This window comes from Diadema antillarum, unplaced genomic scaffold (assembly GCF_040938485.1).
Source record: "Diadema antillarum isolate AM-2024a unplaced genomic scaffold, OU_Dant_1.0 seq00002223_RagTag, whole genome shotgun sequence".
NCBI classification, from domain to species: domain Eukaryota; kingdom Metazoa; phylum Echinodermata; class Echinoidea; order Diadematoida; family Diadematidae; genus Diadema; species Diadema antillarum.
This window is the reverse complement of record NW_027272857.1, coordinates 100,854-121,198: the sequence shown is the minus strand read 5'-3', so window position 1 is coordinate 121,198 and position 20,345 is coordinate 100,854. Positions and strand designations below refer to the sequence as shown.

Genomic DNA, 20,345 nt, shown 5'->3' with positions numbered 1-20,345 from the left:
CAACAATCAAGTGCTCATCAAAGAATAGTGGGTGATATAATACTTGACATGAAATAGCTCAGAATAAAACTCACTATTAAAGTATAAATACATCAAAGTTTCACTCAAGATAAGGTATGCTACATGGTTTAAACTTTCTAATTCTCTATTCTCTTATTTCAACCCGACAATACCACAGGTAGGATGTGCTAAAGAAATACATAAATCATTACCAATTTTACTACACATAACCAACTCATCTATGAATACCAAGGGGTCATCATTAGTTACAGAAACAAAAATTACATAGAACACAGTTCACATTCAATCTTCCCCCACCGTGGGAGTAAATTTCTGAAGGTTGAAAGAAACATGTAAATGTGTTAAGGCTTCAAACAGAGATAAGAAATTAGCAATTATCAATTACAGCACAGCAAGAAATGATTTCCATGAAATGTTTGTGAATTGGAGCCAATATTCTTTTTTGGTGGCATGAAATTGTCGCAAAGTGCCACTGACATTCAATGCATACAATGTGGACAAGAAATTTCTAGTGCATTTTAATTTCGCAAATCTTGGCTCTCATAAAATTCAGGAAATTAACATGCACACGAAAATTTCGGGTTCAAGAACACATGACATCTCAATTTTTTTTTAAATGGTCCACGTTAAGCCCTGACAGACCTTGATACTGTTCCCAGAGAGGTTGAGCCACTCCAGGTGGGGGAGTTCCCTCAGCCCTTCGATGGTCTGGATACTGTTGTTGGGAAGGTTCAGCACTCTGATCGTTGGCAGCCGCGACACACCATTCATGCGCACTAGCCGATTGTGTCCAACAGACAGCTGTAAAATAAAAAAACAAAAAACAACAATTCGCACAATGTATGTAGATCATTTTGTAATCCTGGAGAAGGTACTTGTACAAATGTCTGGATATTAGACCATACAAAATACAAATTTTTCTTAGGATAAATACCTGTAACCAAGGAACACGACTGGTGCACGAAATACACATAAACAGCTCAGGTGTTATTGGTTTAATACTGGTAAATGATCATGTGAACATTTTAATGATCCATACGTGTTTCTTTGTGTATTGCAATAATCCTACTGCCAAAGTAACACAAAATGAAATGAATCACATTATCATTGCTATATCATCAAGGATCATCAGTGTACATGGTAAATAAATCTGAATGACAATGTCTGACTAGGTTTTCTTTCTGTAGTGAGCACCATTCACCAAGCGCAACAAAGTACTGTCATCTTGTATACTACTGATATTAAAGTATCATGGCACTTTTAAAATGTAAACATTCCTCTGGATGGTGGGCCCAACGTGTATCATTCCAGGCCAAATATATCTGTCAAAGAAATGAGAAAAGGGACGCGCACGAAAGCGCATGTTCTGCTCGGGCAAGGTGCCGTGCAGCTGGAAGCTAATCATGTAAACAAAAAGCTTCTTTATTGGGAATCGGGCAATTTTCATCGCGCATGTATGGTTGGAGATGACCTGCTCGGCTGAGGTCTGAGCTCTCTGAGTGCTTTTCTAATTTATATCGATGACACTACGTGACTTCTTTTGCCTTGTCTCTGAACAGATCAAAAGATAAAATCAAATTATTAAGTAATAACTTCAAGCGTGAAATTACTCTCATGTCGGCACCACACAATATGCGTCACAGGCACCACTTTAACAATCCTTGACTTCATATCTATCATCATATCTATCATCTATAAGCTGAGCCACACCCATTTTAAGCACTGCAGCTGGTTCTTATCCCCCACCCCCAAGACTGGTCAAGGAAACTGGAGCAAGTCAGCTGCCATGTGTTGAGTGGGATGCATATCTACCTCCGAGCTCAATCATTACACACAAGTAGTGTAACAGGAACAGCCCTTCATTAGAAAGAAAATGAAGGTTGGAGCCCGTAACCCTAGGATGACCTCTAACTCTCTGCTTAATGAACTACTTCCCCTAAAATTTCTCTCTTTTTTGACACCAAATTATACTTCTGTGTTACAAATAATTGCATAATCTCTTTTTCTTGCCATCTAACATGACCACATGACTCTCAAAGCCAAGGTTAGGGATGGAAAACGCACATTTCTAGCCAAATGACATTCAGCAACCTGGAATTGACCTGATATTGAGGTATTTTGCCCCAAAATGTGACCAGTGCATTTCCGTTTCATGTAGCAATACTGAAGTAAAGCTGACTCATCATTGGTATTGTGTTAAATAGTGACAAAGATGGCTGAAGAAAACGCTGGGATGATAAAGTGGATAGACAAGTCACAGGGCTCATTCTTTTGGCAGATAATAGTTGTGACTGAAACTACATCAGAGCAAGGAAGAGCAGCATGTACAGATGTAGTAAATAATATCAAGCAAAACAAATTCATAATATACAAATGTGTGTTTTGATAAAAATCTAATGTAGACAACATGGTTTTGAGAGGAAAACTTGCAGTATAAGGAAGGATGCAGGGTTTTTCTTTTAACCATACATAAATGATGAAAGAAAAAGAAAGAGTGTGTGTGTGTGTGTGTGTGTGGTGTGTGTGTGTGTGTGTGTGTGTGTGTACAGCTGTACCTGCTGCAGATTCTTGAATTCCTGTAGGTTATCGATGCGTGATAATCCATTATGATCCAGAATAAGAGTGGTGCAGGTGCTGTGAGTCTCTGACGAGGGAAGTGACTCCAGTTTCTTCAGGCCACGCCCTGCTAGGTCCACGATAACCATGTTCTCTGCAAAAGAGAAGATAAAACAATACAAAGAAATGCAATAAATACAACTAGTTAGCCTCTCTATTCAAAGTGTAAGAGTGCTGACAGAGTTACAGGTACTGTACAAGCTGTTATTTTTGCATGGGTTTAATTTTTGTGAATTTCGCAAGTCACTGTAAGGTTGCAATCTAGTAATACACGAAAATGTAGCGAACAGAAGACAGCCATTAATGCACTTACAATTGTACAATATTAGCCTTGGTGTCAAAATCACGAAAAACAACATCTCACGAAAATGTCTGCAACCTCTTCATCTGTGAAAATATCTTGACAATTTATACAAGAAATTCAGTCATCTTGAGGACGGATGATACAATAAAGGTGATAACCTGCTTGAGTACGCACAGCCAATCCTGTACAGCATAATCCCATGGATGCTCTGCACGGCCACTCTATCTGGACCTCATACCTAGGCAAATGTCACAATAGCAGTTACCATGCAGCAACAGCTTCATGAAATGATCCCATCTGCAGCGAGCATGTTATTTGTAGCTGTAGCTGACTGCAATTCCTACAACTTCAACTGTAATACAAACATTCTAATTGTGACGTAGGTCCTAGTCTTCAAGATTGATGATCAGCCATGCCTTTCTGCTTTAATAGAAGCGCCAGTGCATCCCACCGCATGCAAACCTTGGCAGAATTCCACAAGACGGGATTTTATCTCACATCCACAACGAAAGGTCACCTTCCAGACTCGACTGAAATATCTATATATCTGAAATACACAGGACTGCTCAAAGATAAAGTATCTAAACTGAGATACCCCGTTATACTTACAGTTAACTTTCATTTACAGAGCAAGATCGAATAAAGGAAAACGTTGAATGGTCACAATAATTTTTTTTTTTTTTTTTGGGGGGGGGGGGGGGAGATGGGGGAGGATGAAAGAAGACTATGATGAAAAACTCATACTGTCTTAATATTAAACCTATCTTCTGAAGATGTAAAGATACCGAGAGGCCATTGGCTCCAATTTGCAAAAATTTAATGTCACGAATATTTCTTGCTTTACAGCATTGTGTCCAATGTGTGTTCATTTCTTTTTACTTGCAGATATTGACAGCAGTTAGCATAGAAAGTAACAAGCGTTACTATCAAGCTATGCTATGGGTAAGAGCTAATAATGACCAATGAATTTGAAAAAAAGCAGAGGAAATAACAAATCCTGTGCTAACATTGAAGCCAAAGAGGACGATGGACTAAGAGAACACTGTGAGGGATTTATCCTCTAAAAACTGTCCTCTAGATTTTTGTGACATTTAACAAAGCAAAGTATAATCTTGGGCAGAAAGAAAAAAAATACTGGTATATGAACACATGGGACATTTTGAAAGTCTGTCAACCACTCATTTCATATCCAAGTCTGATGAAACTTCTTTCTATTTATCTAACTCTATTCATCAAGGCAAACTTTCACATGGGGCATAATTGCACTTTAATCGGAAACTACAGAGACATTTGACATCATCACAACTGAAAATGTTCCTTTGCTTTTTTTCATTCAAGAGTTTCCATGGGTGCCGTTTCATCTAAATGTATGCATTCTACGAAATGATTCTTGTACAAGATTTACAAACTTTAGCCTACAACACACACTGCGTGGGGAGCAAACACATAGCAAAAGAAGCAGATTTGACATGAAACAGATCGAGAATAAACAAGGTCACTGCATATCGGTGGGATCTACTGGAAAACCGCAGAGCAGTAACGCTGCTGAACGTGGAGGCATTTGGGGAATTCATAAGAAAGGGTGGGCGGGCCACAAGGGAGATGCTAGGGCAAGTAGAGAGAGTTACTACCAGTATATTATGAACAAAAATCATGCAGGAAGACTTTGTACTGAGGATAAAGGAGGGCAATGGAAGCTTTGAGGGGACAAGAATGAACACTTCTTCGAATCATCCAAAGGTACGAGAGTTGCTACAGAAAATTATTTGAGAACATAGACAAGGGAGTGAGATGAAGACTTGAATGACATTGAATGTCCTTGTATATTCCTGCTTTTCCATGGAATATGTCAATTAAGATTCTCACCATCCCTTGTAATGAGACATGCACATCACCCCAACCCTAATAAAATGTACCATAAATAATATGATTATCAGCCAATACAATGTGGTATACATTTTAAACTTTAAACAACTCATGGCACATGACTGTCTATTAGAAAATATTACATCAAATAAATTTGCGGTGTGAGGAATATTCTGCTTGTGCATTCTTCCCACTTCATCACTGCTCAGAAAAGGACCCATCACTGGCATAATACCCTCTTTTCCCGACACGTTAACAAGCATCACATCTCAACATCTGAGAGAAAATTTCAAATCTCCTGTCATTGACTCATTAGATAACGGTTAATATTTTTCTTTTCATTTATCTACAATCTCTATCAATGCAAAAATGAGAGTAAAAAAAAAGTTCCTGCACCACAGAGTGTCAATCAGCACAGTAAGAGTGACAAGTATGAAAAAAAGGGGGGAGGGTGAGCGGGAAATCTGGCAGGAGGGGGGTAAATTAGGCATGTCCTGGCAGGGCACGGGGTATGGGTACTTTGTGGTTGTCAATATATAGCATGCAGGCACCTGCGGCTTTCAGAAACTGCATAAAATGTAAAGTGATACTACCAGGTCAGGCACAGATATGATCTACATACATTTATAAGCAGGAGTCAGGATGTCTTATAAGGAACTAGATTCCCTCCCCTCCAACCTCCCCCCCCCCACCCCCCACCCCCCCCCCCCCAAAAAAAAAAACATACACACAAAAACTAGCCATCTGAGATTTTACACAAGTAATATCAAAATGAACATCTCTCGATGCATGAAATATGATGTATCTGATAATACACACAGACTCCCACATATGGCACTACTTATAAAGCAAGGATGTTCTTTCAGGATTTCACTCTTGAAGACTTTTTGAAGTGATGGGGCATTGTGTGCAGCTGCAAAAGATTCAATCAGATTCATGCATCCCTTCCACACAATGTTTTTCTGAGACTTTGTAAAAAAAATAAAGTATGAATGCAGGTACTTGTTTGGATGTACATGTATCTCTTTTCTTTTGTTTATCCATTGCAAGGAATTAATTGCAAAAAGTTGGAAAATAACTGTGGGCTATTATTCACTCTTTCTTTATATTTTTCATTTCCTGCATCAGTGGATGTGTCTTCGAGTAAACAAATCAGATGTACACTTTCTGAACTTTCTGACTGAAAGCATATACCAGTATGATGTAACATGTTTCATCAGATCCATGGGGGCACTGTGGCATAGTGAATAAGTCTCCGACTAACAATCGCAGGACCCGAGTTCGATTCTCGCCCAGTGCTTACGTCCTTGGACAAGATGTTTTCACCCACCATGCTCCTCTCGACTCAGACTAAATGTAAATACAGCCTGTAGCTACCTAGCAATGCTAAATTAATAATAATAATAATGGCAGGCCCTCTGGTAGAGCAGGCACAACACTGAAGAAGAGACTACACTGGATAAAGAAGATCATTCTTGAATTGTTGTTTGGCTTCAAATGTGTCTAATTGGACTGGCAAGTGAAAATGCTCCTAATTGTGTGTGCAGGCGTCAGTTTGTAATGTACATTCTGTTTTTCTTGCTTTTAGAGCAAACTCACACGTAGTTTTACGCATGACAAAAAATTTTGGGACATGGCACTGCACCGAAATAGGCGCAGGCAATTTGTGGAAATATCGCAATATCAAAACAACGTAATAATCAATGCAAAAATCACACACACACACACACACACACACACACACACACACGCACACACAACACCAATCACTTCTAACTTTCAAGTGGAATCAAGTACGGGGGAGAAAAAATAGCTTGGGCATTACAGCACCATAATACTTCTGGTGGTTAGACACGTGGGGTCACATTTGAACAAGGACTTCAGTGCACTTTCAACACACCTGGAGACGGTGGTTTGAGTAAGAGCTAAATCGGGCACTCGTTGCACAATGTTTTCTTGCGGTTCTGTAACTAATCATACGGCAAAGGAGATGTCTGGCCAATGTCTGAACCTTGGCCGAGCCACACCTCACGTCGCATTCTTGTTTCAACAAACAAAGCCTCCACATATTACGGGGCCAGGGTAATCCCCCTTCACGGGCCTGTAAGAGGTTCGTAGTACGTGCTTGCACATTGGGGAGGTGTCGCCATTATTAGCCATCCATCCCATATACAGGAAGCTTTTAATCTCCAGTAAATAGTGCTATCCTTGCCCGCGGTGGGCGTCGCCTGCCAATACATCTGACATCAACAACGAAAAAATACCAGCCCAGGGCTTCCTGTTACTAATTAGTACAAGCACTGTCATGAGTGTGGCCGATATGAGGTGTTTGTGAGATTCCACAACATGAGGACAATACTAAAATGGCTATCCTATCTTGTACACAGTCATCTAACACATACACAAACACTCTTTCACACACACACATATTGGACAATACATTTTATATATTTAAAATATAATATAATAATACAATATAGTATAGTATAGTATAGTATAGTACATGTATAATATAATATAATATAATAATAATATAATATAATAATAATATAATATAATAATAATATAATATAATAATAATATAATATAATACAATATAATACAATATAACATAATATAACATAATATAATATAATATGATAAAATATACCATTTAAAATTATGTTATAGGCTTTGAAGTTCTCGAGGTAGTATCAGCTGTAGGGCAATAAGACAATATTTGTGAAGTATAATACATGTAGCTTCATTACATGGCTATTACCTCATCTTCTTTTTCAATTCATACCACTTCAAAACAAGCAATCAAGACAGTTTTTGAGCTTGCCACCCTACCCTCCATCTCTAAGCTATAGATGTGTTTGGGAGCAACTCTTCTACACACAAGTTTCTTGTGTAATGTGCTATCCAGCAAAACATCTTGATCGGTCTTAGGCAGTCTCTGAGACCTACACCAAGGCACCTCCCTTCCCAACACCCATAACCCATCATCTACATCATCTACTACCCTTATGCACACAAGTCTCCAGCCATTGGCCCCATACAAATGCTGTGGATCATCATCATCATCATTGTCTGCTTGGAATATAGCAGAAAATCACAAAACAATGGTATCTATTATGCCTTCATCATTATTCACCGCAGTCATCTACGCAAACAACTTCAGTAATTTAGGCTTCCTTTTTACTCAACAGTTTTAAGAGGACACAGGCATTGTCATGCACTATGTGTAAAGAACATTCTTAACTCTTTATGTGCCATGGTGGAAACCTCCTGTGTGCCACGTTATTCTGAGACAGGAAGGTAGTCATGCTTTGAGAAAGAATTATGTTTTTCCAATGTGTATAACTTCTACAAATTTCTGTTTAGATGGGCATAAAAGCAGGCAAAATTAATGAGGAACGCGCCAAGCTTTGTGTCAATATAAATCGTATGATGAATCTATTTTCAATTTTTCTTTTGAATGACCAGTTGCTACATTACTGTAAAGGCATGACTTTTGCACATAAAACCGTGACAGAAACTTAGAATGTACCAGCAAATCTAGTTGGGAACACCGCTTGACAGTTAATCACCTCATAGAACGCAAGCCGTATATGAGAGGAACAAAAGCATGAGAAACGCTTTCATTGTGCCGCGGGATTAGCAGTGACTAGCGATTTATCGATCGGTTTTGGCGACTTTGTTTGTTGAGCAGAATATGCGAAGTTGGCGCGCCGTCGACTGAGTCGGACGTGCGAACGTGGCACATAAAGAGTTAATCCACTTAACATCTAACGATATCTCTCAGTCATCTATCTTGAGCAGTAGTAGTGTGTAAGCCCATTAAGGATGGACTGATTTTGCGACAAGATGCATTTCCCATAGGCACTTGCCCAAGCTTACTCAGGACTCGTCCTCAATGGGTTAAGAAGTTAGTTACTGATGAATACTAATTCTGTGCCAGAAAAAGAAACAATTAACATCAAAGGTGTACATGATGGCATATTGCTCAGTTTACATAATTAGGAAAAGGTATGAAGGAATATGTGGTGGGGTGAATGACTCCATCTATGCTAATACAAAGAATCTGAGGGCAGAATGGTTTTGTTTCATTGAAGTCAAGCATCCCTTTGTTGATGTTAGATTTATTCGATCAAAACAAAGTTACAACTGTATCAGTGTGTGATATAAATCACTTCATTATTCTTCAGATTTAAGGCAATGGGTGATTTGCTTCATTCATACTGTAAAACATGATATATTCGCGGCATGAATTTTTCGCGAATTGGAGCCGACGGCCTTTTTTGCGGCATGAAATTTTCGTGAACTGCCAGTGGCATTCAATGCATATAGTGTAAGCAAGAACTTTCGCGTGCATTTTACAGTACTTAACATAAAGGAGTGCACCCGGTTATACAACAAAATATGTTGTTCAGTAATACTTAGAAAATCAATGATGAATAATTACTGCTGTGTTAGCATAATGTATGCAACTGTTTTCTCTTGATCTCGGGAAATAATTTACAAATTGATAAAATCAGGATTTAAAAATCACTTAATAGTAAACATCAAGCATTCTTACTGTGATCCAAAATCAAGTCCCATGACATGTGCTACACGTAAACCAATGTGACAGCCGCAAGTACTGAGTCAAAGAGCCTATCATGTTAATGTACGCAATCTGTTAACAGCCAACTTGCATACTGGGGAGCTTTCTCTGTCACTTTAGAGGGAATTAGTTCTGACATGGTGTTGGCTGCTTTGTCTTTGGGTCAGCTATCATCTAAATATATGACCTATCTACAATGAACACCCAAGGGAGACAGAAAAAAAGCAGTCTTTAATCAATGGCAGCTATTAAAGATTTGTCTGTACGCATCTTTAAAATGTAAAACTACTTGATATGTATTATGTCACACTAAAGTAAACCTAAAATATAATAGCTACAATATCGATCAATCACAATTCATCAAGCCTACATTATACAGAGCTATAGTGTTCAACCTAAATTTGTACCGAGATGCCTTTTCATCTTAACCCGAGTGAAAATCATGAACTCAAACAAGCATTACATTTCTCTTCCTTTACATCTAATGCAAGTGTAGCAGAATGTGTTTAGCAATGAATCTGCACTCAAAAAGGAGGGGACTTCTAAACAGAAATTGGCGTCGGCTCAGAGTTTCTTGATCTAGGTGTTTCAGCGATCTATCCCCGCTCACACCCCATGTTTAGGAAATGTCAAATTTGAGTCGCATTACGCACGAGACAGGCAGTGACAGCCACCGAAGTGCATCTGGAAGACGCACGTCAGAAGCTATCCCTTTCAAACGTTCGTTTCCATTCCCTGCCTATTGATATTTAAATAAGAACCAGCAAAACAACGACAACACAGCAACGAAACACAGACATGCTCATTGGCACCACGAAGAACGCTATGAGGAAGACAAATGAAGTCTTGAAAACGTCAGAAGCTAAAAGAAGAGACTTGGAAAGAGAGATATTGAGATAGAATGAGAGAGAAAAAAAGGAAAGAGTTGGCCATATCAGGCGAGTAAGCTCAGTCTTCCTGCTCCTAATCTAGCCCAGGAAATACGAGGTGAGGTGGGGGATGCCAGTAACCCTGACACAGGAACATCGCCGAGAAAGAATCATCCAAACTAGAAATGTCACTCTTCCATTCTTAGATCAACTGAAACCGACACGCACAATCAGAGAGATTGTTAAAACCACACAGAATGCGATGACATCAATGGACAGATTTAAAAACCATACTAGAGGTGTCTCAACGTTGGTCAAATCTTCAGTAGATAAAAAAAGTGGAGCTATTCCTGGCATGCCTTAACACGATAACTATCTCTAATTCGCGATACAGACATTCCTGCATCTAGTCGGTTACTCACTGCTTTTACAAAAAGCCTGAAGTGAATTCTAAAGACTAAAACATGAGGTGTGTGCTAAGATTTTTCATGTTAATGTTTTCAATATCTCACTTGATAATGTAATGGTTGAAACTAAGGCTCCAGTTCCAATAGTCAACCTATAAACTAACCCATTGCTGACTGGCTGCATTCAATACAACACACATTTCCCTTAGACACCTGCCCAAGTATACTCTGGACGAGTCTTAAATGCAGAGTTGACATTCTTTTTTCCTCCCATATTAAGTGATTCTGCAAAATCCTATACAGTGGATCTATCAGTCACACCAGTTCAGTTTCTTTCAACTAACCTACTAAACAGCACCTACATTGTATTTGTATACATGAAGTTGTCTCGATTCACCAAAAAAAAAAAAAATAGGCTTGCTAAATATAAGGCATATAAGGTACATATAGCTTCAATTTCTGAGCACCAACTTCTCCTAAACTTGGTGTTAATACAATGTATGCTTATCTTTTGAATGATATGCACATCAAAAGGGCTACAGAATTCAGACAGTGTAAATGACCTGCTACATTAGAATTATGACAGGCACTTGATAAAGTTCTCTCTTCCATCATTTCAATTTTTGTAATTCCCGCTGTTGAAATCTTGCATCACTCTATGACATAGGCTCAAAGAATGCTTAGGATTTGCAAGAGATCATGTGACAGTTTGCTCAAAATTTGGCAGTTTTGACTAGGATTAGTGAGCATATTACATCCGAAAGTTGTTTGCCAGATTATGCAGTATTTGCAAGGAAGTGTTTAGTGGCTGAAGCGATGAAGTTGTTTCCACAGAATTGTACACCCAGCACTGACCAAACTTGTATGCCTTGATCATGACAGTAACCATAAATGCAAAGTTTGGATGGTCTCAAATAGCAAAAGACTCAAAGCTGCAGAGAGCTGAGTGATGATGTGACACTTGTAAGTAACATGCAAACATTCACATGATGGTCATAATGACAAGTTGATTTATTATTTATTGATTGATTATATTATTTCTATTCCCTTTTACATTATAAATATTGAAGCCAGGCCTTCATTTTGGTGCATTTCTGGGTGTATCATATGATAACTAGAGCTCATTTGAAGTGAAATGAAGTGACATTTCAGATGAACTGTATCAAAGGCCTCAGAGAATTGCAATGGCTCGTATGTAAAGACTCCCGCAGAGAATTAATGTGCTGCAACCTGACCCTTGGTAGAATGAAGTGTGTAGTACACTAGGACACAGATATTAACCCGTTGAAGACGAGTCCCGAGTATACTCGGGCAGGTGTCTATGGGAAATGCATGTTGTAGCAAAATCGGTCCGTCCTAAACGGGTTAAGAACTTAAAATGAGTTGAGTTTACACGGTATTTGACACGATGGAGAGTGTGCAGTACACCAGGACACAGAGGATGAGAACAAGTATGGGTCGAGTTTACTCTCTGTTTGACACAATAGAGTGTACAGCAAATCAGAACACAGATTAAGAACCAACACTGATTACATTTCCATTGTGTTTGACAAAGTGAGGTCAAAAAGTAACAAAGATGTTGCTCTCCCCCTCCCCCCCCCCCTCCCTCCAAGATTCATTCAAGCAGCAAATGAATAATAAGGGCTAAGTTTATGTGGCTTATGTAGACATGAGTGGCTTTAATATGTAGACATGCAGATATATTGCATAATTTCAACACAAATTTCCATTTCATAAATTGATTCGCAATAACAAATGAAACACTTCCTTTTCGAAAACAACATACACCTGTACTCCACGTGATTACCCCAAATATTTGTGATATGTTTCAGGAATCATCAATGGACTCGAGAACATTGAAACACTGTATAGTTACTACTTTTAAGTTATACGTCTACAACCAAAACAAATGGAATTCAACAGGGAGAAAATGTTGTTCGCCATTATTTTTGAATTTGCCAAACTAATTCACTTGTTGGTATCATCTGGAAACATTATGAATGCATCCCCTGTCTCCCACGCCCCCTCATCCCTCCCCCTCCCCCTTCCCCTTCCCCTTCCCCAACAAAGACACACAAACATATCAATACCATTGTATTTGTTGCCATGGTTCTTGGCGCTGTTTCAACTCAGAGTGACTTGATCTAACCAGCATCGCAAACCACAGAACTGGATTCTACACTGCCCCCGCATTTGTTCTTTCTACTGTACTGTTTACTACAGAAGAGGCCTTGGGCGTATTCGGTTCTTTGTGCCTGTAAACATACAGTGCACTCCCGTTATAACAAACACAGTTATAATGAAATTCTGGTCAAAACAAAGGAAAAATTCAGGCCGCAACATTATCCACACTATGTATCATTATTGTTTATTTGTTCTGTTACAACGAAATTTTTGATATAACGAAAGGAAACTGCCGGTCCCGAGGACAACTTGTCCGCTAGAGCAAGCTTTTTTAAGTCGAATTGATAAGTTCGTGACAAGAAACAATCATGTGTTGTTACAAATATCATTTATGGAAATTGCAACATTCGAACGTTGGCACTATGAATAAATGCATGCTGTATAAAAGGTGCTCAATACAAGCACTTGCCCGATTGCCAAGGGGCAAATGAAAATCAAAGATGGGCAAGTGTTCTGGCTGAACTGGGCAAACAAAAGTTTTGGAGCCACCTTTCTTTCACTTTTCCCCTTCAAACCCATGTCAGTCAACCATACAGAAGCCCGAAGATGTCTAGTGACTGTTTAGTGGTGCAACACACTTAAAATTTTATTTTAGCAACTTTCCCACACTTACGTGAAGAAGCCTCAAAGCAACAACTCTCGATCGAACCAGGTTTGTTAAATACAATGCACCGTACTCTACTATAATGTTTTGAAGCATGTGTATCAATGTGTTGTTTATTCAAATGATTGTGTTGTTGTTTTTTTATAAAGTCCTTTATAATAACTACATTTGTAATGGGATTAATACAATGTTTCAAAGTGCAAGGGGAAAAGACAAGAGGAAAATTACCCTGACAAAATATCTAATCTTACAAAGAGACCTGCAAAATATGGCATTTTGGCTGAAACATTTGAAAGTTTGATATTTCTTCAAAAATCAAAAGTTTGATATCCAAGCAACCTCTGGTCAGCATTTCAAAGTCTAGAAATTATTAGAAATACACTTCCTGGCTTCCATGAGCACACGACTGCTATGTATTAAGCTAATTCACTGTGTTCAAATGTCCAATCTGCAATACATTTGAATGCTCAGTACATTTACACTGGTCAGCCTGAGTGCAGAGCCAATTTTTTCAAAATTGTTTATCTGGTGACCAAGTTTCTTAGCATTTCCTCATGGTACCTAGTTTTTCTGTTTGTTGTTTGATTTTAATAAAGTCAACCGCATTCTATATCGCTGGAAAACTTATAGTCTGGAATATCCAAGTTTACATACATTATTTAGGAAATTCATGCTTGGTGACTTTATAAGGTTTTCGTGGGGAAAGCAATGATTGCTTCAATGGCAAGTAAAAATTGAGTATTTTCTGATTGAAAAAAAGAAGCAAACCTTCATTTTCCACACGTTCTTCACTTTCCGACCACCGCGCCGAGTCCGAGTTTGGCCCACCACTTGACGACGCCGATTCCATGCTTCCGGAGCTACAATCCATTATCCAGCCCAGAGAGAATGTGCATGATTGTCAGGCGCCACAACATGAAGAGCGCTATCCCCCCAAAGTATGAATGAACGCAGCGAAGCACACACAAAAATATTCACAACCCCTGGCCTCCACTGCTGATATCCACAAATATCTGGATGATGCAAATATTGCCAAGTGATGGTTACTGCATCACAGTCACCGACTCAAATGTCAGTTTTTCGCAACACAAGGCCCGACGAAAAAAAAACCTGGCAGAAACAGACTTTACTTTGTTTACCCAACGCTACAAGTGTTGTAATTGTCCATTTGCCAAGAAAGAAAGCGGAGGGTAAAAAAAAACAGAGAGGGAAGAATGTATCCCAAAGGGAACACGCGTATGTTCACGAGTCTCGAGAAGTCAACAACACTCTGTGGCTGAGCTAGGCGCGAGGACTAGAGCTTGGCATGACTGTCGCGCACCCTCCATCGGTCTTTACCCAGCATGCACTGCGGGGTCTCGTTCGTGCGGCGTTATGATTCAATAGCTTCCAAAGGGAAATCAGACATTACTCGAGGAGATGTTGTCTAGCTTCTTGCAGTGCTGCTACAAGCGCCACCATAGTCTAATTTTCTCAGACTGCTGTACCAGGGGAAAATCTCTGCTTTGACTGATAAATCATGGATTTGAAACTGCTTAACTATACACCAAACTGAGGTGACACTAAAAAGTTACATGCCTTCATATGTCTAAAAGAGAGAGAGTGTGTGTAGCTAAAGTCAGAGCCACAATTAATGTCTGCAACAGTTAGTATCTGATGAGTCATTCCAAGTAAAAGAAAAAAAAATCTAATTGCATTTAAAAAAAATTATAGTTATGGGACATGTGATCCTGAAAATACAATAAATGATAAAATACAAAAGATAAAATCATAATGGCAACCCTACACAAACGGAATCAATTTTCGAACAGGACACAACAAAACTCTGTTTGTTTTATAGTTAATGCTCTTTCCAGTATTATGGCTTTTGTGTTTAGCAGAATTTCTTTATAAAATCATTGAGAACGTGTGACATCAGCATTGAGTCTAAAAAAATAAATGGCGTCACCCTCCTCCCAACCCCCTCACCCAGCTCAACCAAAAAAATGAGAAAGGAAATATATCTGAAGTCTGAAGATTAATGCTATGATAATACAAGAACAATGCTATGATAATACAGATAGCAAGCACAATTCTTCATACATAAACTGAATGTGTACATACTGTACATCCAAAATTTCATGTCATTACTATCACACCTAATTTGTATATCATTTTAGTAAGGCACATCTGGATGTGGAGCTATCTACAAGTCTAAACATATAATCAGCCACAGTATCCACTCATTTCAAGTCCTGAAACTGGCCTAGCTTTGGTACTGAAGTGAGGGTAAAAGGGTATGAAGGGGTATGCAAACGCAGACTATCTCCGACTTTAGGAAGTTCTTACTCACTGCTGCTTCTCCTCTCATAGGAACTGGCAAATTTTGATGAATCTTTGGCACGGATTAGCTTCCATTTCCCTTCCTTCTAATTACTGTTCTCAGGATTTCACACAAACTGCAAGTGCAGGGAGAATCATTGGGAGAGACAGGGAAAGAGAGGGGGAGGAGAGAAAGACGGGTGGTATGTATACAGCTACAGGCACCATCAGAACAATTCTCAAAGTTTAAAAATGAGATATCATAAAAGCATTCATAATGTCTTTAAAAGGGATATCTACCATAAAATTTAAAAGAAAAAGAATAGTGTTCCTACAGAATAATGCAAAATGACAAAAACAGGATAAGAAATAAGGAACGTATGACATTTTGAAATGACTTTTTTTTTTCAGAAAGCATTTCTTGACCAGTCCTTATGAATATTCAAATGAGGGAGTTGATGATGTCATACCCTCACAATTCTTTATGTATGTATGTTATTACATGAAATTCGACAATTTTCAGCTGATAAAAGTAGTACCAAGATATATCAGAGTTAACATGTTCTTTTTTATTTTGGGCGTTTTTTAAGGCAAGTTTTATAGAGTTTCGATCATATAAAAACAAAAAAAATTGAAATATCATGGAACCAACTTAAGGCGAGCTTGTTAAGTGTAGGTCCCTTATAAAGCCAAGTGTGCAGAACAAGAGAGGAGCATGGATAAAACTTAAAGGCATTATTTTACCATCTGTAGATGAAACAAAAACCCAGATTTAGTAATTCAAAATATGTGACTTAGGGATAGACACAACCAAAGTAAATATGTTTATCAATACAATCAATGTAAATATCGTTAAATATACGAAATGTGAATAGTTAAATAATAAAATTGTTTCAGCAATAAATCGTCTATAGTTATGATTTATTGAGAAAAATAGTGATAAGCTTTACTACAAAATCATTAGGCGGTAGGATGTTTTATGATACAACTGATTTACACTACCGTACAAGATAAATATGCATCAAATGTGATAACTCAAACATTTTTTGAATTGTACTGCTTCCAATGGTAAACAGTACCTTAAGACCAACTTAGGGGGAAAAAGGACAATGCTTACACCATCACCACGAAGTACATTGAAGAATTACTATCAGATTCTCAAGAGAATGCCAAAAAAGAGCAATAACTTGTGTTTCGTGATGTGATTTGCACATCATGCGCAAATCATGCACTGTAAAAACAAATGCATCTGTATGAGATATGCAGGTTTGAAGTTCATTAGGGATGTCCGTACATTGGTGCACTGTCAAACTGATTTGCTCTGGTATCAGCTGTTTGTTGCAATTAACACTTTATAAGCATGCAAACAGAACTGAAAAAAAAAATGAGTTTCATTGTACATTTATATATAATTATTCATGCTGTTTTACAATACATACTGTACCCCTCAACTTCCATTCTATGTACTAGAGTAGTTCTGGAGCCAGAAGTAACACATCTTACACAGCTCCCTCTACAGTTCACCTACAGGACAGTTCTGAAGATGAACTACAGGAATTGTAAACAGGAATGCAAGTTATTATGCTTATAATATTTGAATAACTGCCTGGGGGGGGGGGGGGGAGGAAGGATAGTAAATTACAATACTATACACATTTCCAAGCTTTCAAAAAGGCTTGTTCAGTTAACAAGTGTCCAAATTGCATGTTTGCTGACAGCATACATTGTATTTTACCTGTCTGAATGTGACTGCTGCAAGTTATGCTGGATACCTGCTTCAGTGGCGGATCCAGGGGAGCGCACCAGATGCAACCCTAGTTGCACCCCTCCCCTTTATTTTTGTTAAAACAAAAGTATTAAAAAGGGAAAAAAGAAGGAGGGCACATGCACCCCCTTTTCATTTTGTAAAGGCACCTCCCCCCCCCCCCCTCCCCCCTTTACGGAATTCCTGAATCCGCCCCTGTGCTTCTGCTGCTGCTGTAATCTTCAAAAGGCTTTGCAGCCTATAAAAGATGATGGGAACCCTACAGACTCGTGAATCTCAGCTTTGTTGGCTATTCCCTTCAATAATATAAGTCTGGTTCCACTGCCATTCAAGTCTGCAACAACTGAAATCCAAATATGGGCAGTACAGCAAAATGCATCATGCTGAACATATACTGGAGTGCATTGATGCCACTAAGTTGGATTTCTATTTATTTGGTGTTTGCTCCCGTTTGTTTGGGTTTTTTTTTTTTTTTTTTTGGGGGGGGGGGGGGGGGAGGTGGTTGTATACCCCAGGCTTACATTTTTCACCCGAGCTGTTTAAAACCCCAAACTTCTAAATCTAAATACACACACATACACCTATTGGTCTGATATCCCATCAAACATTGGATGTACTATAAATTTAAGAAGTGTAAGGTATACCCAGTCATTGGGTGTCCGGACAGGTTGTGGGACCGGACGCGTACTGTAAAGTGCATCTGGTTTGACAATAGGCGCCTACGTAAACAGTTGTTTGTCAGTGAGGAGCTGTGCGTAAATGCGTATTCAAAGTAAAGTAAGCAAGTCAGTATGCGAGAGTCTTAAGTGTCCGGACACCCAACCCCCCATCCTACCTCACTCAGCACGTCTATACGGACAGTGCAGGTTTTAAGCATAGCCACAATGATTTAGGTCCTAGGTAGTCATGCTAGTAGGTGTCCAACACATCGACACTGTACATTGAAACCGACACCCCTCTATTTAGAGCATTGCACATAAAGAATAAACTTTCAGCTTTTACGCATGAGACTACGGCCCTACGCGCAGTGGCTTTGCATTCTTCACTAGGGATTTGAAGATGTCCAAATGCTGCTGAAAAACCCGATTATAAACAAGATCAACAGCAAAACGATGATCCAGTGGATTATAAATGCTCATTGGAAAAGCATTACGTGCATTTCACATGATGTATTGTCAACATAGGGTAGCACCGTAGGGGTGTTTACTGTTGGTTTCAAAATTACGGCGCAACTGAGTACAGCCCCCGGGTACGTCAAAATAGCAAGCCATGAGTTTGAAGCAGTTTATATCTTGGAACATGTACCACAAATAACATTTTTAATGCACGCTTGTAAATTCAAAGTAGGTCTATTTTCTTTACATGTGACTAAAATTTCAGGCAAATTGTGAGATATTTCATTAGTATTGATAGCAAAACATTAGGGTGTCCATGTGTTGGACATGTGGACACCCAACAACTATACTAGATCTAAGCCTTTAGTCTAGATCTATTCAATTCTTTTTAACAATGTGACCGGTCTAAATAAAGGTTTACCAACGCAACAGTGGCAACACTAAATATTACCTGCGAAACACAGCCTGAACGCCGAACGCAAAGCGTTGGGCAGTAATCTAGTATAACCACCGCGATAACTGAACTTGAGGCTTTAGCTTTGTTGTACAGCCTCTGGCCCTCTGCTTTTTCCTGATCCCTCTCTTCAGTCAGTTCAGCTTCAAGGTGTTTGTGATCTAGATTCTAGGACCTACTGGCAACTGCACTTGCACTGCCACCGTTTCACCTGTATCCCACCTGCTGCTGTATTGTCAGTGAGCTGTTGGTGACACATGCCCACGGTCACCAAGGACGCATGGCACTCGGCCATGGTGGTCCCGCGCCACCACACCACTGCACTGCCACCACCACCACCCAAAACACAAAAAGGGAGCGCGTATCAGCAACCACCACATACCACATCGGCCCCACCGGGCGGGGTCGGGGTTGGAATCCCGCCAGCAACCGCTGATGCCCGAATCACAACGCTGATTGCTGCCTACCGCCTCACAAGAAATAGATCTAACGGCCAAAAGGGTATGCAAACGTAATATGCATCCCTCTCCTTTAAATAGCTATCACTTATATCTTCTGTAATGAAGCAGTAGAAATGCAACCAAATAAAACAACATCTCACAAACCTTTTCCTTTCGAGAACTTCTTCACGCTAGAAGTCGCCATTTTGAAAAATCCGCGCTCTCACCAAAGAGATTTTCCGCAGTGGAGGAGAAAAATCTCTTTGGCTCTCACCCATTCTGATCATCTACCCTTCGCTATGGAACGCCGAAAGGATCACCTAGTACCTTTCGGCGTGCGAGCAATGGAACAAAATGTCATCCTCGAGGCTACCAAAGGTGAATCAACACAATCAAGTCAACATTATATTATTGAATGATTTTGAACGTTCCATGGCCCGAGGCCGCTCTTCGAGATTTAGGATGTAATGGCTGCCAAAGTAATGCTTCTTGATGTTAAAATGTGTTTCAAAGGAATTAAAATCATCATCGTATGGAAGTTGGTAAATACGGAACAAAGTTTCTTCAAATCTCCTTGTTATCAATGCCCCAGAATCAAGAAAAAAAGGAATATTAGTATCTCACTATACCTTGGTAACTGTGTATCTCTTATATAGTGCGCACATTTTGAGCATGGTTATGTTCAGGCCCCTGGGAGCAACTTTTTTCACAGGGGTGCTGAACCCCTGACCCACCCGTTCGGTTGCCGGATCATATTAGTAGCGTTTCAGTAAATGGGGGGGGGGGGGTGGGGGGGGCAGGGGGAGGTGAA

General features: G+C 39.3%; 1 protein-coding gene across 1 annotated transcript; it reads right to left on the bottom strand.

Moving 5' to 3' along the window:
- Positions 1-663: 663 nt before the first annotated feature.
- LOC139714289 (uncharacterized) lies at positions 664-19,749 on the bottom strand (the record flags this gene model as incomplete). Its single annotated transcript, XM_071626007.1, has 3 exons — positions 19,700-19,749; positions 2,577-2,731; positions 664-822 (listed from the first exon to the last, which is right to left on the bottom strand). Coding segments are annotated over exons 1-3 (354 nt in total), but the record flags the coding sequence as incomplete, so codon positions are not given.
- Between the last annotated feature and the right edge of the window lie 596 nt (positions 19,750-20,345).